Genomic DNA, 23,101 nt, shown 5'->3' with positions numbered 1-23,101 from the left:
TTGTTCTTCTTTGATAACACATTAGGCAGTCTAAAAATGGAACAATTAAATGAGAGAGTAATTAATGTTGATGGGATGTACAGAAAAACAATTATGCATATTATTTGTTTAAATATACTTATTTTAGTATTAAAAAGATTAGTCAATTTCAGTGCCAAGATAAAAGCTTTAGAAAAACCAATTAAAATGAATTATAGAGAAATTCAGATCCAGACAGAAGAATTTTAGGTGAAATTATTTCGGGATTGAATTATATAGTTACAGAGAGACAGCCTGTCTTCAAACAATCAAACTTAATTTATCTGGTAGCCTTATAGGAACTACCTTCTCAAGGGTGAGTACAAGCTAATTGGACTCCAATGGAAATGTTAGATTTAAAGAGATTTATGAAAGCTATAATATCATATGGCATGCATTTTTCATTTGTAATGAAAATGTTACACTCGTCGTCGTCAACTTGTAAAAGGATTATTACTCAGGACTGGAAAGAAGTGGTAACAGCTGTCCTGGAGTCTGGAGCACAATTACAGTGGTGAATCTGGCTTAAGGAGGAGGCTAAAGCAACAGAACATCAATGTAGAACCAGAGGTGTGGAAATTTTCTAAGATCAGCTTCTTGGAGAAGGTGAATATGCTGATATACAAAGACAATATTTATATCATAACCAAACCTTAATTCTATGCTGAATTGCAGCCATGAATGCATGAGACAGAATTAAGAAAGCAGGAAAAATATTAAATAATTCACAAAAAGTTATATAGGGCCCCAGAGAATCCTTCATGAATTTCTTACAAAGACTGTTTTCAGCAGTAAATAGAATGATACCAAATTCAGAAACTAGAAAGATAATAACTCAATCTTTGGCTTTTGAGAACACAAATGCAGCATGCAAAAGAAAAATCAGGCCACTAGAAGTAAGATCTTTTGGAGGATTGGATCAGGGACACAATTAATATTGATTCTCATGACTATGATGATGAGTGGATAGGAGAAGTAATTTCAAAGGCTTTGAGGGAAAATGTCAGATGTTTTGTGTGTGGCAAACAAGGTCATTTGAAAAGGGAGTGTAAACAGGGCTTTCCTAGATAGAATCTTTATTCAAGGAACAATGGCAACAGAATGCCCCTCCCTTCTGGATTATGCAGAAGGTGTGATAGGGTAAACATTGGACCAATGAATGTAGATCAACAAGGGACAGACAAGGTAATCCTTTGACTCTGTTCTTGGAAAACTCCCAGAGGGGCCTCATGCAGGCCCTCACAACAAATTCATTTCAGACCTTTCCTGCAATCATAGAAGAAACCCTTTCTCAAAGCAATTAAATAACCAAATGCCTGTTGGAATAAACCAGGCTGCTCCGTGTGATGGAATAGCTGAGACAGAGAGAACAGAAAATTCAGGAGAAGCAAAAGGTGAATTTTTTGGAAAACTTCTATAAATGAACAAAGGCCAAAATTAAAATTATGAATAGATAACATTTTCTTGGAAGATTTACTAGACATAGGTGCGGATGTGACAATAATTGCACCAGAATTTTGGCATCCAAATTGGCCTATTTAGGAGGTAACTGTTTGGCTCTTAGGGATTGGAACATTATCTCAAGTGAAATAGAGTGAAAGATGGCTCTAATGTGTAGGTCCACAAGGACAGAGAGGAAAATTAAAGCCATATGTGGCTAATATAGCTATGAATTTATGGGGCCATGATCTATTTAAACAATGGAATACTCAGATTAACATTTCTCTAACCTCAGAAAAAAATCATAAACTAACCACACGTTTCTGAGAGAAGTATTAGAAGGTATTGTTCTAAAGAGTGGTCACCAGCCATGCAGATTGTACAAGAACAGGGCACAACAATTGCTGATCTTCCAAAGATATCAACAGCTCTACCTTTAAATGGTTAACAGACAAGCCTGTATGGGTTCAGCAATGGCCTTTGACAACAGAGAAACTATAGGCTTTAGAAGAGCTGGTACAGGAGCAGTTCAATGCTCAGCATGTTGAAGACTCAACCAGATCTTGGAATACTTCTGTATTTGTTATTCAAAAGTAATCTGGTAAATCGAGAAGTAACAGACTTAAGAGCAATTAACAAAGTAATTCAGTCAATGGGCTCTCTACAATCTGGAATTCCTTTGCCTACTCTGTGACCTAAAGAATGGCCTCTTATAGTTATTGATTTAAAAAACTGTTTCTTTTCAATACCCTTACAAGAAACAGAAAGAGAAAGATTTGCCTTCAAGATGCCTACTTATAATAATTCTCAAACAGTTAAGAGATATCAATGGAGGGTTCACCTATAGGGAATGTTGAAGACCCCACCACCCCTGTGCCAATATTTTGTACAATAGCCATTGGAAGTAATACATAAACCATTTCTTAAATCTATAGTTTATCATTATATATGGATGATATTTTACTAGCTGATTCACATTCAGATACATTAAAAAGAATGTTTGAAGAAGTAAAGAAAATTTTGCCTTGTTGAGGATTACAAATTGCTCCTGAAAAGATACAAGAAGGAGATTCTATTAGTTATTTAGTATATATAATAGGTCTACAAATATTAGACCTCAAAAGGTACAAATTAGGACAGATCAATTATGGACTCTTAATGACTTTCAAAGATTATTCAGAAGCATTTCCCATCTACAAACTATTGCTGGGGTAAAAAATGATGAACTGAATAATTTGTTCAAAACCTTAGAAGGTGACAAGGACTTAAAAAGTCCAAGAAAAATTTCACCTGAAGCTAAGAATTGGCTTTGGTAGAAAAGATAGTACAGGAAGGACATATAGTTCGTGTAAATCCAAACAGTGATTGCATTTTGGCTATTTTACATTCTAGGCATTCTCATACAGGAATTTTAATACAGAGGGAAAATATTATATTAAGATGGATATTTCTACCAAATAAACAGTAAAAAATTAAAAACTTATGGGGAAAAGATCTTTGACTAGATTTTAAAAGGAAAATTGAGACTTTGTCAATTAGCAGGAACAGACCCAGCAGAAAATGTCATACTTTTCACTAAGGAAGACATTGGAAAATTATGGGCAGAAAGTGAACCCTGGCAAAGAGCTTGCAGTAATTTTTTTGGGAGAGATTAACAACAGATATCCCAAAAGTGATAGAATTGAACTTATAAAGAGAGCTAATTGGATTTTGCCTAGGATTGTACAGAAAACACCCATACTTGGAGCTCATGCATTTTATAAAATGTAAATAAACAAGAAAAGGCAGCTTACAAATCAGAAAATTTAAGTAAAGTGGTTCAAAGTCCTTATAATTCAGTTCAAAAATCGGAATTGTATGCTATTCTGTTGGTATTAATGGATTTTGCAGAACCTCTGAACATAGTTACTGACTCTTAGTATGCTAAAAAAGTGGTATTACATATTGAGACTGCAGAATTTATCCCTGATGAGTCAGAATTAACTTCACTATTTATTCAGTTACAAGATATAATCAGTAATAGAAATCATCCTTTATATATAACTCACATCTGATCCCATATGGGTCTTCCAGGCCCTCTAGAGCAAGCTAATGATGAGATTGATAAATTTTTGATAGGAAATGTGCTGGAGGCCTCTGAATTTCATTAAAAATTATGTCAACTGTAAAGGTTTGTTTTTTTTTTAAAAAAAATTTCTATTTCCTGGCAACAAGCCAAGTAAATTGTAAGGAAATGACCTACTTTACAACCAGACTCCACTACCAGTAGAATGTAACCCAAAGGGTACTCAGAAAAATGAAATGTGGCAGATGGATGTGCTTCACTTTGCAAAATTTGGAAAACTGAAATATGTACACCATACCATTGATACTTATTCAAGATTTCAATGGGCAACTGCTCTGAGTTCTGAAAAAGCTGATTCTGTAATCATGCATTTGCCAAAAGTTGTGGCTATCATGAGTATTCCTGCACAAATTAAAACTGACAGTGCTCCAGCATATGTCTCTGGTAAAATAAAACAGGTTTTCTTGCTTATTACTACATAAAGCATATTACAGGTATACCACATAATCCTATACTCCAAGCAGTCATAGAAAGATCAAATAGAACTCTAAAGGATATGCTAAATAAACAGAAAGGGGGTAACAATCCCCTCCCCCGAGAAATAGATTACATAATTCTCTACTAACTTTGAATTTCCTCAATGCTAATGAGAAAGAAACAACAGCTGCAGAGAGACACTGGATAATAGAAAAAATCAGCCTATATACTTTAAAGATGTGCTGACCTCAGAATGGAAGCCAGGATATGTGTTACATTGGGGACGAGGTCTTGCCTTTGTGTCTACAGGAGAAGAAAAATTGTGGATACCATCAAAATTGATAAAGGTTCCATTTGCACAAGAGAAACCTCTTAATTAGATGTGATAGTTCATCATCCAGCATGACCATCCAATTTAAACTAACTTATACCGCTCACAAATGCTTTTCATTTAATCAGATATAACTTACCAAAAGGGAACCTCCCCAAAGTTAGGCTTGGGGAATGTGGTGATAATCTAATTGTACTGAATTATTATTTTGATTGTATGTTAATAAATAAAGTTGTCTGGGAGTCAGAGCTATTAGAGCCATAGCAAGAGTGTGGCGGTGGTGGCACACGCCTTTAATCCCATAGATATCTGTGTGTTCAGGGTCAGAGCTATTAGAGCCATAGCAAGAGTGTGGCGGTGGCGGCACACGCCTTTAATCCCATAAGATCTCTGTGTGTTCAGGGATACAGCCAGCATTGGAGACATATGCCTTTAAGACCTAGGGGGCTGTACATTCAGACAGTGACGAGGCAGTCATGTGTTTGGGTTTACAACCAATGAGAAGGCAGAACAACATACTTTAAAAATACGAACCGACAGGAAGTAGCTCTCTTTTTGCGAAGCTGGGACAGCAGGAGGAAGGGTGAGATTTTAGCTCTGAGCTCTGACTTCTCGGCTTTCTCTTTTACATTGTTTCTGTGTTTCTTATTTAATAAGACGGTTGGTTACATCTACAGGGGAAGGGTTTTTGTTTTTGTCTTTCAAGGTAATGAAGGCTAAGGAATTTGAAAAACACTGGACAAATGAGATGTCTGAAGAAAAAGGACAAATTATCTAGATAAAAAATGACCCAAAAAAAAGAGTAAATTAGCCTATTGGCATATCACATATAAAATTTCATAAGTCTTTCTAAATGTTTGTTCCTGCTCTTCTCCAGACACTTAACATAAATGGTCTTTCTGTAGTCCCACTTCAATTAAAAATTAAAGCTGGCTTTGGAGTTGGAGAATGACTCTCTCCTTCGTTAAACCTCAGCATGTATGCTAAAAGGAAAATGCAAAATCTCTGTATCATGTCAGAAGAAAGATCCTTCTTCTGATATGGGACAGAAGAAAACCAAAAAATTATGGCACTGTTCTTTTGCCACTAACCTCAATTTTTGACTGTATTTTGATTCTTTAAACTTTTCGTTAGGTATGAATTTTATATCAAAATTTATAATATATATATATTAAACATTCCTTATGATATTAATGGTCATATAGAGTAATAATTGATTCTAGAAAAAAAGGCTTCATTTAGCTGCCTATACATGCTTTAATGTTCCAGTCTCTATCAGTTTTCTGCAGGTAATCATGACCAGGCCTAACAGTGAATTTGAAATTTCCAGAAAGATGATAGTGCCCCAAAACAATGATTGTACATGGACAATAATAATACCAGTAAACTGACAATCATCACCCAAAGATCATTTTGGACTACAAACCACTCAGAACAATTTCAAGATGGCTAGCTGAAATGATCCAACTTCAAAGACTACTGGGACTAGGACTTGAGATAAACCCTGCACGGTGGCATTATGCAGAAACTGGACAACAAATGATATAGCTACCTTTCATAGGACTTGACACTTAACCCCAAAATTTTCTTTTCAGGATTCCCTGAAGATGTCTTTGCCCACAAACAGCAGGAAACAATTTTAAGAACACAATGCCAACATTCCCACCAAGTGGGATGGGGCAGGTTGTTTTTGGTCTTTCAATGGGTTTTTGGTTTGGGCAGTTCTCATTGTTTAGGTGTGTTGGTTACAAGTTATTGTTTTTAATGGTCATGAAAAGTACTGAACAAAGGAGATTAGATTTAAGATTCTTGTTTGAAAAAAAAGAGTATATAGATATGAGGTATATTATTGAACCTACTCTGAAAAGAAAAAAATGATATAGTTATGATATAGATAAAAAGGTAGATTATTGAATCTATGTTTAAAAGACAACTACTAGTTTTAAATACTTTATATTGGATTGGATTTTTATATATTGTATACAAATTTTATATATATATATATATATATATATATATATATATATATATATTTTCTAATCTTGTTCAGGATATTGTACTTATATAGTTGATTTAACCAATGTAATGCAGTTTGTTAATCCTTGAATGTTATTATTACCAACTATTAGAATATAAAGAAATGAAAGTTAGTAGTTAGACATTACACTCGAACTTGTAGTCATATTAGGTATGTTTCAAGGTCAAGCAGAGATATATTTTAGATAGACAGGTCATCTTCAAACCATTCAGAGATCTATAGAATATGGCACTTAAAATATTTTAATAACAAATTTTTTTTCTTTTTTTATGACTATGAGGCTTGTCAGCTACTGGCAGCACCAATCTACCTCAGAGTAGATGAGGGCATTAAAGAAACTGCATATGGAGTTAACTTTCATTGTAACAAAAGTTAGCCACTGAGCAACAAAGTGCCCTCAAATCAACTGCTGACAGTATGATATCCAAAATTGACCATCATGACACAAAACAAAGGACTACCAATCCTTGCCAAAACAAGTGTTGTTGCAGCTTTGGCAACAGGTGTCCTCTGAGGCTAGGACAATATGGCACCATCACTGAAGTAGTTTTCCAATCCAGAAAATCTCCAATTCCCTTTCTTTAAAGACAGCTGCACAGGCAGTGGACTGATGGCTTCTGGTGTGCAGTGGAAGAGTAGCTGAAACATTTATTCTTGAAAGAGTAACTAGGCTGACAGAGTCTTACCTCTTAATTGTAGACTGGCCTTTTATAAAGGAGATGCAGCCACCCACAAGCTGGGAAGAATGGGATGTGGAAAAGAATGGGACACTGAGATGAAGCCATCTACAAGCCAAGAAGAATAGCCATCCAAATTCCAAAAACACCAGAAATTTCCAGAATTTAAAATCCTGAATCATAACAGGATAATGGTAAAATTCAGGTTTATCTGGTACATGGAATACTTGAACTGAATGTGAGGTCAGGCTGTAGGCCTTGTGGACATACTACTTCATAAATGAGTCTGTCAGATATGCTAAGCCTATAGCCTGAAGATGATGCCCCAATGTTGCAGAAAAACCTAGGGTGACTGTCCAGGCAGCTGGTTGTTTCTCTCAACTCACATTTTTTTCTTTTTGAAAATGGCTTGTTTGAACTCCTTTTCTACTAGGTAGTATTATTTCCTTCTTGGGTCTCTGAGGGAATTGAAGATTATATAAGTATAGTTACAATTTTCCTCATTAAGAAATTCAGGAAAGAAACTCACTAATAGGTATAAAATGTATAAGTTTGAAAGACATCATAAGATAGCTTTCTGTTGGTAATACAAGTTAGGATAGAAAATGAGTTAGGTATATTTTGGACTCACCAAAATAGATAATGGAATATTTTCTCTGAATTTGTCAAATGCAAATGGACTAGACATTGCTGATGTATTTTTTGCTTATATATAGTTATTGTACTCATTGTATATAGTTTTTCTTATATTAGTTACAAATTTTTATTGTTTTTTATTTTTATTAGACAAAAAAGAGGAAATATGGTGATATTTTATTTGTGCTGAAATGTGATGATATTTTATTTGTATGTTAATAAATAAAGTTTGCCTGGAGATCAGAGAATATAGCAAGCCATAAACAAAAAATCAGGCAGTGGTAACATACGCCCTTAATCTGATCACATGGCAGACAGGGTCTCTGTGTGTTGAAGGACACACTAGGAAACAGCCAAGCATAGTGGCACACACTTTTAATCCCCGGTAACAACCATAGAGACTTGGAGGTCTGTACAGACAGACAGTGACAACAATGTGAGGTATCTCGGCTGAGCGTCAACAAGAGGGCAGAACAGAAAGGCAATAAAGGCATGGGTAGATAGGAAGTAGCTCACCTTTTGATAGCTATGGTGCTGGAGAGGTAAGGTTGGTGACTATCACTATTTCCCTGATCTCTAAGGCTTACACATCTATACTTGGCTCTGTGCTTCTTATTTAATCAAACTATGTAGAAATTCATCTACATGGTAGGTCATTGACTGGCCCAGTCTGTAGAGTCAAGAACAGAAGACAGACAAAGCAATTATTGTGAAAGGTAAGAATAGGGCTATTCAGGCTTTGTGCACATAGAGTGTTGTATAGACAATATTTTATGAACATATAATGCGACATTTTTTGTAGAAACTCTTAGCTATAAATAGTTTTACATGGCTACACTGTTGAAGCATGAAAGTTCAGTTACGATTTTTTAACCATATGACCTACTTATACAACCCGAGGAATAAGATATTTTGGATAATGATAATAATACAATAGAGAATGAGAGAGAATACTGTGAGGAGAAAATCCAGAGTTTGCAGTAAGACCTATGATGTCATAATACAATAGAAAATGAGAGAGAATACTGTGAGGCGAAAATCCAGAGTTTGCAGTAATACCTATGATGTCATTTGTTTAGGTTTTATCTCTTCATGTTGTCTTCATTTAAACATGATTATGCTAAGAACCAAGCTTTCAAATAATGCAAATTTGGAATGACATGACCATATCCATCCCTGCTGGTATGATTAAAGCACATAGGACATATACTAATTTTAGTGCAATGACGAAAGTGAACTTTGCTCCATTTCAATAATATATATGAATACTAAGAATTTCCTTAAAAATAATTTAAATACAAAATAGTGATTAGTGATTAAAATATATGTGTATATGATGATGTAAGGAATGAAAGTAATAGAAAAAGGACTATGAGAGTAGATGATGGTGATTGAAAATATAGAAGAGCCAATAAAGAAGCATATTGGAACACTTCAGTACTGAAATCAGAAGGAGAGCACTGGGAACAAAACAGATTACCATCACAAAAGTAAAAAGAGCAGAGTAGGGATAGGACTTTGAGTCATAAGAAAAAAGTAGAGTAATACATATATATGAAAATGTTGCAATATATGTCACTTCATAAAATATGAACAAAAAGTATTTTGTGGTTTTCATTTTTTTATGCACAAGGGTGTTTGGCCTGCATGTATGTCTGTGTACTATATGCATGTATGGTACCCATGTGGGCCAGAAGAAGGTGTCTGATACCCCCTAGTCATTTCTTTCATGCCTAAGCTCTGTGAGTCCATGGATTTTTAGATTGGTTATCATTTATTTAATGGCTAATATCCAGATATAATTGAATACATACCATATTTATTTTTCTTTGTTAGGATAACATTTTCTAATTTCATCCATTTGACTGCATATTTACTGATGGCATTTATGTCAAAGTGCTGTGTAATATTCCTATTATGTAAAGCTACCACATTTTCTGCATTCATTCTTCTGCTGAGAGATATCTAGGTTGTTTTTCAATTTCTGACTATTATTAATGGAACAACAATGAACATGGTTGGGCAAGTGTCCTTGAGGTAGAATAAAGCATCATTTGGGCATATCCCCATGAGTGGTATAGCTGGATCTTGATTAGATAGATTCCCATATTTCTGAAGAGCAGCCATAGTGATTTTCACAGAAAGAGACAAAGTCATAAAATCTTAATTATTACTGATCTCTTTTCTTTTGGTCTCCCAGACTAAATTCCTCTGCTCTCAGCACTATTTGGTGGCACAGCCATATCTGATGGGGACTATGAAAGTCAGAAAACCAGCAGAGCTGTTTGAGAAAGAACCAGCAAAACTGAGTCATATGACCAGCTTTATGCTGTCTTGCACTTTTGGTTTCTATTTCCATGTGCTGCGTGCCTGGGGCACTATTTATATTTGTACAACTTGGGGATATTGGATTGGTGAGAAATTTCTTATGAATCACTATGCCTTCTCCGAGGAGTACTGCTTCTAAGCTCCCCAAGGAAAGACTTGAGGACACTACCACTCCTGCTTTTAGAGAAAAATCTTTATCTGCCCCTATTTGAAGGTCTTTCTTGCACCCTGGAGGTTGTGACACATGTAAAGACACCAGAGATCTCTTAATGATGGTCTGACTCCAAGATATTCTTGGAACATCTGCCCCTGTATTTACTCAGAAGCAAAATAATCACAACAAAGTAAAAGTATGTGGCATGAAAGATTAAGGGCTGCATACAGTATGCTCCTTGAAGGAAAGATACAGCAACAAAGTTAGGTTGGCAGGAGTTACCCCTGCCCTGAGAGGGGCTTATATTGATGGGCTAAGAATGGTGGGGAAAAACAATAAAAGAATGAGATATGAGGACTTCCCTTTCTTTGAAAAGTTAGCTTTTGCAGGACCACTGTGGTGTCATATAATCAAGAAGCAAAAGAAAGCCAGGATTAGACATATAAATAAATTCTATAACGGTGGAAAATGTAAACATAGCATTATGTTAGAAATTGAATAACTGCAGCAATTGCATCCAGAGTATTTTGCTTGGGCCTACTACCAATTGGCACTCTGACCTTTAAAAGTTAATAATACACTACTCAAAATTTGGCAATCTGCCTTGGCTTCCTTGGAGATTTTCTTTCTGTCTAGTACTTTTGAAACCACAAGAGCAACCACCTGAGAATGGGCTGTCATTTACCATATATGCTTGCTTTGGCAAAATGTGCCTCTAGATTCTTAGAGGCTGGGTTAGGAATTTGATGGAGAAAAATGATTGTAAAAGATAACTCTGTTCTATCATGGTTTATCAATAATAACTTAACTTATGACCCCAGATATGCAAGAGGAAGTTAAACATGTATCTGGTAACATAAATATTATCTGTATTTTGAAACAACATGAATGCATCCCTGCCTACTGAGCTCTGTACAAATAAAGAAACATTCTGACTGCCAGTCAATCGAGGTTGCAAGAGGCTCCTCCAGACCACCATGCCTAACTCAATTCTTCCTCGCCTACTCCTTGCCTCCTCTCTGAAAACTGTTAACTGCTCTGGCAGGCCACCAGCAGTGTGGGACTTCAATTCTCACTGTGATTTGATTAATAGTGGTACCATGTACCTTCAACTATATGGCCAATTATGTACTAATGCAGTAATGCAGTAAAATTAATTATCTTTTGGACCAACTCTACCTCTTTAGAGTAGTATGAGTCCATGATTTAACACAATCATTAAGACCAGTGGCGAATGTTAACAGGCTCTCATACCTTAGCAGATCCCTATAACTTAGCATAACTGATCCCATGATGGAAGTACTGTAGCTGAAAGTTTTCTCTGGTACCACCCAGCACCTGTGGCCCCACAGTTCTGCAGCCATTCAGACCCAAGTAAACACACAGAAGATTGTATTATTTTTAAACTACAGCTATGGCAGGCTTCTTGCTAGCTAGCTCTTATATCTTAAATAAACCCATTTCTATAAATCTATACTTTGCCACATGACTTGTGGCTTACCGGTAGCTTTACATCTAGCTTCTCCTGGTGGTGGCTAGCAGCATCTGTCTTGCCTCTCTTTTGTCTTCAAGTCTCTCTGTTTGGATTTCATGCCTGCCTCTAAGCTGCCTTGCCATAGGCCGAACAGCTTTATTTACCAACCCTTCAGAGAAACACATATTCAGAGCATAAAGAAAGACGTCCACAGCACTTGCCCTTTTCTTTTTTTTTTTTCAAAAGGGAAGGTTTTAAATTTAAGATAGTAAAATTACATATAATAGAACACTTATCAAGCAAGAATCACAGTTACAATATCTAGTCCACTTATATTTGGCAAATTCAAAGAAAATATTTTATTTATCCTATATTTGTGAGTCCAAGTTTTCATATCTAATTGATCTCTTATCATAACCAAGAAAAACCATAATTATAACTACCTAATCTTCAACTCTCTCAGAGACCCAAGCAGGAAATAATATTACCTAGTAAAACAGGAAGTGCAGACAAGTGACTTACAAAAAATGAGTTATGACAGAAACAGCCAGCTTCCTGGACAGTCATCCAAGGTTTCTCTGCATGTTGAGGCATCATCTTTGGCCTATAGGCTTAGCGTATCTGACAGACTCATTTGTGAAGTAGGATGCACATAAGACCCACAGCTTAACCTCATATTCAGCATGAGTATTCCATGTACTGGGATAAACCTGAAATCCACCAATGTTTTGTCATGATTTGGGATTTTAAATTCTGGAAATTTCTGGTGTTTTTGGAATTCAGCTTCCAATTTTTCTTGCCTTGTGGGTGGCTGCATCTCTTTTATTAAATGCTAGTCTACCATTGAAAGTTTAGACTCTGTCAGCCTACTTACTCCTTCAAGAAGAACTGTTTCATCTACTGTTCCACTGCTCACCAGAAGCCATTGGTCCAGTGCCTATTCAGCTGCCTTTGAAGAAAGGGGTACTGTACCATTTCCAGATCAAAAGCCACTTTAGCAATAGTGCTATATTGTCCTGGCATCAGAGGACACCTATTTTCAAAGCTGCAACCACACTTGTCTTGGCAAGGATCTTTAGTCCTCTGTTTTGTGTCCAGTTTGTCCATTTTGAATAGCATACTGTCAGCAGTCGATTTGAGTATTCGTTGCCCAGCGGCTAACTTTTGTTACAATGAAAGTTAACTCCATATGCAGTTTTTTCACTGTCCATGTCTTCTCTGAAGTAGGTTGGTGCTGCCAGAAGCAGACATGTCTCATAGTCATAAAAAAGAAAAAAGCTGGTCTTAAATCATTTTAAATGCCATATTCTATAGATCTCTGAATGGTTTGAAAACCTGTCTATCTAAAATATATCTCTGCTTGGCCTGGAAAACATATCTAGTATGACTACTGCTGTAGGATAATGCTTTTGTACACTAGTTTAATAAAACGCTGATTGCCTATTAGCCAGGCAGGAAGTATAGGTGGGATAAGCAAACAAAGGGAATTCTGGGAAGAGGAATGCTAAGTCAGGAGATGCCAGCCCTCTGTCTAGGACCTAAACAGCATGTAATGGCACACAGATAAAGCCATGAAACATGTGGCTACATAAATAGATTAACAGAAATGGGCTGAGTTTAAGTGTAAAACCTAGTCAGTAGTAAGCCTGAGCTAATTAATGGTTGTAGAGAAATTTTAAGCAGTATTATTAAATTAAAAAAAACATGGAGCCAGAAATAGGGGTGAAAATCTGACAGAGATTAGAGGAATCAGAACAGCCACCACCTAACCTTACCTCACCATGCCGCAGCTTCCAAAGTCCTGCTTTCTGTCTATTCATGTCTTTATTGCCTTGCTGTTCTGCTCTCTCATTGGCTCGTAGTCCAACTACCTTACTTCCTTATCACTGCCTGTCTGTACAGATCTCCAGGTCTCTATGGTTGATACTGGTATTAAATCTGTGTGTCACCACACTTGGCTCTGTTCCCTATTATGGTCTTGAACACACAGAGACCCTGACTTCCAAGTGAGTGGATTATGGGCATATGCTACCACTGCCTGACTTTTGTGTTTACTTAAAATGGCTTGCTATTTCCTCTGATCCCCAGAAAAACTTTATTTATTAACATACAAATTAAATATCATCACATTTCAGCACAAATACAATATCATCACAAATGCCCAATCGGTTTTAATTAACATAAGCCTCTGTTTGTTTACTTGGGTTTGAACAGCTGTGGATTGGGTGGGACATAGGGAAACTTCCAACTACAGACTACAAGTTTGATTGTAATATCTAACTACTAACTTTCATTTCTTTATATCCTAATAGTTGGTAATAATAACATTCAAGGTTTAGCATATTGCATTACATTGTTAGATGAATTATATAGGTACAATATCTTGAATAAGATTATATATATAGCATTTTCTAAAAAAATAAATCTCAAATTTGTATCAAAATCTATAATTTGTATACAACATATGAAAATCCAATCCAATGTAAAATATCTAAAACTAGTTGTTCTTTTAAAAGTAAATTCAATAATCTACCTTTTTATCTATATCATGTCTATATCCTTTCTTTTTTCTTTTCAGAGTAGATTCAATAATCTACCATTCTATCATTTCTATATTTTTTCAGAGCATATTCAATAATCTACCTCTTATCTATATCCTTTTTTATTTCATTTTCTCTTCTTTATTTTTTTCAAACAAGAACCTTAAATCTAATCTCCTTTGTTTAGCTTCTTCCTGACCATTAAAAATAACAACTTGTAACCAACCACTCTAAACAATGACAATTATCCCAAACCCAAAACCCATTGAAAGACCATAAACCACCCACCCCACCAAGCACTATTCAGATTATAAAACCCAGCATGTAGAAATACCATCAGACCAAATCCATCAAAGTCCATAGTTCTTGGGAAAGTCTCTAGTTCTTGGGAAAGAATGTAGTAAACTTGCTTTTTGGCTTCTATAGTTCTGCTTCTGGCTAACTATTCTTATTAACTGAATCATCTTAATCAAAAATACGTTTTTTGTGCTTAGAAGTACATCTTGCAGAGGCTCTGGTCTGCACTGGGATCTCAAACACCCAGTATATATGATGTCTGGCTAATAAAGACTTTCTATCGGCTTAAATCCATGTCAGAGTAGATATCCTTCTCTGGTGGATAGTTCATAATACCATGAAACTTGAGGAATCAGGGTAAATTATTGTACACTAAAATTATGTTCTTTGGTTTCAAAATAGAAAGGAGTCAACAAAAAGTTGATAAAGAGTATCACTTTCACACTTTTGTGAGTCTGAGGGAAATGGGATTGTTGGTATCCAAATGGAAAGCAGTTTCATCAGACTTTGACATATCTGTCAACCACTATGGAGCAGAGGTTACTGTGGTAATGTATAGTGTGCTTGGCAAAACAGCCTTGGCAAGAAAATTAAATGAGATAATATACTGACTTCTAGGTCTAGGGTAATGGTACTTGGGTTGTTAATATTTTATAATAGAAGGAAAGGACAGGAAACAAAGGTTGTCATTTGAGAATTCATCCACAATTCACTCTGGCCTCTTGCTTCACATGGTCTTGGGCAAAGTGCCTAACTAAATAAGGGGTAGGTGTTTAACTAAATGTGGGACTCAGTAATACAACTTTCATGAGGTTGTTACTCATTCTAAGGTAGGACTGCTTGGTAATTCTATTGTTTTAATTCACCCACATTCCTGTAATAACAGCTGAACAGTTGTATTATAGTTGGCTGAGTAAAATAATTGGCTCACCATTTTGGACTTGAGGTGAATCATTTCTTGGGTCACTTGTTGGTAACCTAGCTGATAAAAAGACATTTAGAAAAATAGGCCAGATGTAGAAATACAAGAATCATGTGTTCACTCTAATGTGTGGCATCTAAAAAAATTAATTAGAAGGGGAAAAGTGGAATATTAGAGAGTAGCTGTGTGGGAAAAATGAATGGGTAAATATAAACCTGTGTGAAAATGTCTTAATCCTATTATTATGTACAACTAATATATAATAATAAGTTTTAAAAGATGGAAAAATTCTCTATTTTAACTTTCTACCCCCAAAAAACATATTCAGCAGAAAAACCAAATACAAATATATATTTATTCAGCAATGGTTTGTTGATATAACAAAAATGTTTAAAGGATCAACATTTTTTGTTGAGGAATTTAAGTAATTTTAACAACATCAAACTTGTTTTCTTTCTTTCTTTTTGATGATGCATATCAACTCATTTTATTTTCTCTGCAAGATTTTCTATTCTTTGGCCACCAATCGTCTTTAGTTTTCCTATCTATTCCTGTGTATGTGCTGGTGGGGACCCCTTTCATGAAGCTTGCCAGCCTTGCTCATTACTACAGGTTATGACTTTTCTTTTACATTACCAAATATTTAAATTTTCAAAAATGATTCCAGCCCAGTTTTGGCTTTGTTTTTGTTTTTTCTTATATTACAGATTAAGACATTTCAATGCTAATCTAGTTCATATCTTATATGCTAATATTTATGATTTAAGAAAAATTCTTTTGGAGGCTGGAATGTCAAGTGATTCATTTCTTTAACTGTACTTTAAAGATCCAAGACCATAGGTATTGGCAACTAATGAAGTAATTTGAGACACCATTCTCAGTTCCTGTGGTGACATGTCTAATTCTATGAAGAATCTCTCTTCTTTACTTCACAGGGGAAAACATTCTGACCCTCAACAAAGGGAATTCCTCAGAGAAATTAGATGCCCCAAGGCTCTGGGGTGATGAAATCATGATTCTTCTCATGAGGGGAACTCTGGACTCACTTTTTCCTGTAACCTGACCACAGTGGGAAAATGTAACTGAGAAACAAGAAAGCATGTGGCACTACCAAAACACAGATGCTGCATCATGGCCAGTAACACAACAAGGAGGAGATACCTGATGCCCTCTGAGTTGCCTGAGGAGTGTGCTCACTGCACAGCTTTGGTGAAAATGAAAATTCAGAGAGCACTTAACTAATAATACTACATTTGTTTAAAATGACAATGCAGAGCACCCAAGGTAAGTACATAAGGGAGGAATTGTAAATGTGCTTCAGCAAATGTCTAGGGGCAATGGCAGGCCCATGCAAATAACTGCCAATAGGACTTTTGTGATTTTGACAATGTCGATAAAGAGAGGCAATATTCTTCCTCAAATATGCATTTTGTATGTAGGGTGAATAATTCCATCTTATAAGGTTAAACACAAACTGTGTATGAGTTGTTTCTATGTTTGAGTATTAATAAAAGCTTTCATTGATTTCAAGTTCATTTTCTCTGTCTTCCAGTTTCTTTCTAACTTAATTCAGTGGAATAATGTTCTGTTTTGTCATTTCTTAAAGCAGAATTAGAACTGTAATGTGTTTTAGTAAAGTAATAGGGACTTTGGGAAGGGATCACATCAGTCTAATTTTACATAAAAATTCAGGTTAAATTATTTGAAAATAATGACTGTAGTTTTTCTTGCTAATGGTGAAATAAAATCTACGTAATATCTTTTTATCCTATAAACTATAAAAGCCACTTTGGAATATGGCCTTTTATGAATAATATAAATCTTAACATCATTCTTAAATATCAAAAATTAAAAAAAGAAACATTTAGAAAATTAGTTCAAGTTTATTTTTTTTTTTACAAAATGCTTTTAGAATTACAGATTCTCCTTAATTTCTCAAACCTTTTTGAATGAGTTTATAGCCTGAAAAGAAGAATTTTGTTACAAAACTGAGGAAATAGCCTGAGCAATTTTTAGGAATTAGTATTTGTAGCTTCAAGAAGAAATAAAATATTGTCAACATACTAACATTATTTGGCTCTTGAATTATGTCTGAGAAAAAAATAACTTCCAAGAAAGGTTCTCCTCTATATAAATGACATTATTGGAAATAATAAGCCTGTGGAATCAAGGATGCACATATATTTTTAAATGAAGTTTTATATCTTGAATCCTCCAGAAAGGAGTAAAATAAGAAACTATAATCAAAAACAAAAATGATCCTGTTTCAATTCTACTGGTGATTTCTTTTTGATATGAGATGTTTACTTGGTGTATTTTATTGTAGAAAGTTTATAATTAAAAAATATTTGAAATGTAAAGAACATTTTATTAGGTTTATGAATATTTTAAACTTTGTAAACACCACTGGAATATTTCGACATGGATGCATATGAATATATCCATGGGGAATCCTTACAACTCTAACAACAAAAATTGTCACTTTCATATGTTCCTTTTCTTCTGGTCAATGTGGGAAAATTGGAAGATGTGGAGATTCTAAACATGCGTAAGTCAGAGACCAGGAAATGTTAACTAGATGTTCAGAAACAAAATGTCCGGTTTAACTCATGTCCTTATTTCCTTCCAATCATAAAGTCATATGTAAGTAAAGATCATGAATTTAAAATTGTGGTTAGTCTTTTATCTCAACGGTGCACTATATAGCTACAAGAGCCTCTACTAGCGACTGCATCAACTATTGTTTTTTGTATCTGCACATTAGAAAATGAAGTCCTCAGTGTCATGTGCCATGTTCTTCCTTGGTCTTTAAATCAAGTTGTCAGTGTTCCATCCATGCCCTACTACCTGAGTGATAGAACAGTGGGTGTGCAGCCTATCTACTTTGGTTTTCATTTGGAACAGGTAGATAGAATATTTACATTAGAGATTTATTTTTAATATGAAACTAGATAATAAATTTATATTATATGTGAAATTTTCAGTTTTGTTTTCAACAGGTTTTCTCTGGTTGCTAGGGATCACTTAGAGTCTTTGGCAGAAATGAATAATACATTACAGTCCTGATTCTCACTCACCAACTATCACCTGAGTGCTGTTGATTCCTACGAGGGCAGAGAAGAAGAAATATGGATGTAACAAATCAAACAGTGGTGACAGAGTTTATTTTTCTTGGATTTCCAGGCTCCTCTGAACTGCAGCTTGCATTATTTGTGATATTTCTCACTGTGTATTTGCTGTCTTTCATGGGAAACACCCTCATAATTTTCCTTATTCTGATGGATTCCACACTGCAAACCCCCATGTACATTTTCTTAGGAAACCTGTCCTTCCTGGAGATCTGGTACACTACGGCCACAGTACCTAAGCTGCTGGCCACATGTATCACAAAAGTTGTCACCATTCCTGTTGCGGGCTGTATTGCTCAGTACTACTTCTTCTTCTCCCTGGGAGCCACTGAATGTATCTTGCTGGCAGTGATGGCTTATGACCGGCACGTGGCTGTATGCCGTCCTCTACACTACTCGCTTCTCATGAGTGTTCAGATTTGCAGGAGGTTTTCAGCGGGCTCTTGGATTGGGGGCTTCATTGCCCCTCTGCTACCCACCATACTCATCTCTCAGTTGAACTTTTGTGGCCCACAAAAAATCAACCATTTCTTCTGTGACTCTGACCCTATCTTTAAACTCTCTTGTTCAGATACATTCTTGGTGGAGGCCTTGGGTTACACCTGCAGCTCTGTGGTGATTCTCAGTTCTTTCCTTCTCACAATGAGCTCCTATGGCAACATTGTGGTCACAATAATTAAGCTGTCTTCCCAGGAAGCTAGGAAGAAAACATTCTCAACCTGTGCCTCCCACCTCACAGTAGTTACTATCTACTATGGCACCATAATCTTTGCCTATGTCCGCCCTCCTGCCAAGTACAATTTCACAATTGGCAAAGTTGTTTCAGTGTTCTACTGTGTGATCACCCCATTAGTCAACCCTCTCATATATACCCTGAGGAACAAAGATGTAATGAAAGCTTTCCAGAAATTTGTAGCGAAAAAGAGATTTCTATTAAACAGAAACATGCATGAGTTTTGAGAAGGCAACAATTAAATTCTGTTTAGAGGGATGTCTCAGACTCATTTGCTCATGGTAAGTATTTGAAATTAAGAAATGGAATTCTGATATACCCACCTCTGCATATTTTATGTTTTGTGTTGAATTATACTAAAAGTTATTTATAACTGTTCTATTTATGATATTTAATACAATACCACGGAGATAAATGGAGTGAATATTTAAAGGGTTTTTTTTGCCAATAAGCTGTTCACAATTGGTTTATTCCAAACAATGAATATTTTAAAATCTTATACCTGGATAAGAAAACTAGTCATAAAATCTGTGTTAAATGAAGCAGTGTTTTTCATTCTGAAAGTCTTCTGGAAACTAAATAAAAGTACATCAAAATACATTTAATAATCATTTATTAAACACATATGGTGAACCAGACACTATTTTTAGCTTTTACAATTATTTGTTAACATAGGCATAGCTGTAGAATCTTACCAGAAAAAGATTAGATAAATAAAATTTTTTGACAATGTGAAACTATAAAGAAATAGATATAAATAAAATGAATAGAACTTAAAATATTAGCAAGAGTACCATGAATAAAATATTGTAAAAGGCTTAATGAGATAACATAAGAATGAAATATTTAACAAGTTCTTAAACCATTAGATTTTTATACATGTTCAAGTGGATAAGAGTTCAGTAAAATTAATTTAAGTGCTACACACCCACAATATTAGCCTCTGAGGATACTGAAGAAGGAAACTCATGATTTCACTCAACATAGTACATTCCCTGTTCATGAAAAAAGGAAAAGAACCAATTTTATTTTGAAATAGATAAAAAGGGACTGCAGGCTTTGCATTATTTTTTATGATTTTTTTCATTGTATATTAAGAAGCTTTATGGTTTTTATTTTTCTAGTGCAGTTTAGGAACAAAAGAGATGGTAAGGTGATGGATGAAGCAAATTACAAGCATCTTTATGGTGAATGTTCACATGACTTACTCCTTTTAAGTGTGAGAACTGTGACTAAGCATCATCAGAATGACCTAAGAGAATGCACAATATCACCCCTAGACACAGAAAGAAAATCTGCAGTGCAAAAAATCACCAGCTGACTGCTACCCAGAGTGAATATTGAGAACCACTGCTGTAGGCAATTAAGAGACTATAATAAAGTAATAGCTTGTTGCACAGTTCATATTTGAAATCTTTCTTGAACTCAGCACAAAACCTTTCTGGAATACATAAAAATTAGAATTATATTTTAAAAAATACAAAAATGAAAAATATTTTCTGCTTTTTTATGTATTTATTCATTAAAAGTTTTATGCATACATATAATATGTCTGGTAACACTCACTACATGCCCACCCTTGGCTTTTCTTCTTCCCATTCCTAACAAAGTTCTCTTTAGTGAAGAAGTGTCCACCCACATCCATGTCTTCTTGTTTGGACATAATGAGTTTATCCAGGACCTCTGTGTGGGCATGCATGTGGAGCTATCTATTTGAACATGGGCAATTCAAACAGTGACCATGACACCGAAGACAATGAATGTCCCTCCCCTTGGAGCCCCCTACTATCAATACCAGCAATGGGAGGTTTCAACCTTCATGAGACCCTCCTGATTCTATGAATATTTACAGGCTCAGTCTTGGGCAGACCTCGTGCAAGCAATAGTAAATGCTATGAGTTCACAAACACTGTGACCTTTTCATGCTTTTAAGACAACACTTCAGGATCCTCCTCTTCCTTATTTCTTGGCTCTTCCATTCCTTCTACTACCTCTTTCACAGTGTTTCTTGAACTTTCTAAGCAGTGTTATGGGTACCCTTTTTAAAACTGAAGACTTAACAACAACTTGTAGTTTCTTGATGAGCTGTGAATCTTGGCTTTAACTGTTCATAGCAAAATTAAGCTTCTTTGATCAAGGATCAGGGCACCATGGGTCTTGTTATAAGTGTAAATATTTAGCAGGTAATTTGTTATGTCTATTTAGAAAAATGAAAGGAGTAGGTTCATCTTTAGGACCTACCATTTTCCCAGTTATGGGTCTTTGATCAGGTTGAGCATACAAGGTCTGAACTTCTCAGTATGCATTCAGTTTCAGATACAATCAGAAAATGGTTGTTTAATCTCATATTGTTCTTGCCATTATTGTACCCGAAGGCATATCTTAACTTTCAAATTTATGTTTCAACATGTAAAATTCATAGCTAGTAAACACAGCTATAGCTGACTTTTACCAAGTTTTTATAGCAAAAGCTTCATATTTTTCTTTTTTTTTCGTATTTTATAATTTAATCTAATTTTTCATATCAGCCACAGATTCCCTTGTTCTCCCCCCTCCTGCCCCCTCACCCCCACCTTTCCCCCAAGCCCACCCCCCATTCCCATCTCCTCCAGGGCAAAGACTCCCCTGGGGATTGAGTTCAACCTGGTAGATTCAGTCCAGGCAAGTCCAGTCCCCTCCTCCCAGGCTGAGCCAAGTTTCCCTGTATAAGCCCCAGGTTTCAAACAGCAAACTGATGCACTGAGTACAGGACCCGGTCCCACTGCCTGGATGCCTCCCAAACAACAATTAGGGTGTTTGGCCATCCTATCACCAGAGTAGGTCATTCGGGCTGTCTGTCGACCATTGCCAGCAGTCTATTGTGGGGGTATCTTTGTGGATTTCTGTGGGCCTTTCCAGCATTCTGCTTCTTCCTATTTTCATGTGGTCTTCACCCATCATGGTCTTTTATTTCTTGTTTTCCCTCTCTGTTCTTGATCCAGCTGGGATCTCCTGCTCCCCTAATATATTTCTGTAAACATTTGTCAAGACAACCTTAAATGTAAGTGTGATATTTATTTCCCCAAATACTATCATCTCTTCTAACACTTAGTTTCCATCAGAATATCAAAATTACATGAAAAGAATCTCAATAATGCATATAAAATGATAAGCTATTTCTTTTTATCATCCCACCTAAAAATAGATTATTTTATCAGTGGTAGTAATTTATTTTCTAGAATCAGATTCTTGCATTATATCTAATTATACCCTGCATTATAACCATTGAAATTTATTCATTTTTCTATAACTCACTTAACTAATATTTTCACCAATATATTTGGAAATCAGATTGACTTATGAATTTCTTTGTTATGTAGCTACAAAACTCCATGAAAGTACTTATATTTTAGATTATGTTAGTTGGAGAAACCTGAATCCATATTCTCAGGCCAGAGAACTCATATTTGACTGAATAATAATCTATGTCTTATTTCCTTTGTGGTAAGGGATATATTCTGCCTTGATGCATTTATACAAGCAGTAGCAAATGGTATATGTTTGTATTTGTCATTCATAAATACATAACATCTTAATTTAAAATTATTTTAAACACATTCGATTAGATGAATATTCTCCTGTTGTATACATTTACAAAATCAATAATAACATTTATACTTTGGATAATATATTTGTTCTCATGAGTTTTTTTTTTTAAACATTTCAGTGGTGAACTTCCATTTAAACATGTGCCAATACCCCTGATTATATCCTTAAAGCTTGAATTGTGGACTACATAGAACAGAATTCTGAACTCAATTATGTCCATCCCCCTTAAGAAAGATAAAACCATCCTACTCTTAC

At 35.3% G+C, this 23,101-nt stretch overlaps 1 protein-coding gene across 1 annotated transcript; it reads left to right on the top strand.

The window, feature by feature from the left end:
• Positions 1-18,525: 18,525 nt before the first annotated feature.
• Positions 18,526-19,533, top strand: LOC102915026 (olfactory receptor 6F1-like). The gene has a single exon (XM_006996527.3). It carries the CDS (start codon positions 18,526-18,528, stop codon positions 19,483-19,485), a length of 960 nt encoding a protein of 319 aa, XP_006996589.1. The 3' UTR covers positions 19,486-19,533.
• The last annotated feature ends 3,568 nt before the right edge of the window (positions 19,534-23,101 follow it).

Source organism: Peromyscus maniculatus, chromosome 1 (assembly GCF_049852395.1).
Source record: "Peromyscus maniculatus bairdii isolate BWxNUB_F1_BW_parent chromosome 1, HU_Pman_BW_mat_3.1, whole genome shotgun sequence".
NCBI lineage: Eukaryota > Metazoa > Chordata > Mammalia > Rodentia > Cricetidae > Peromyscus > Peromyscus maniculatus.
The sequence above is the reverse complement of the archived record's forward strand: the minus strand, read 5'-3'. Positions and strand labels throughout refer to the sequence as shown.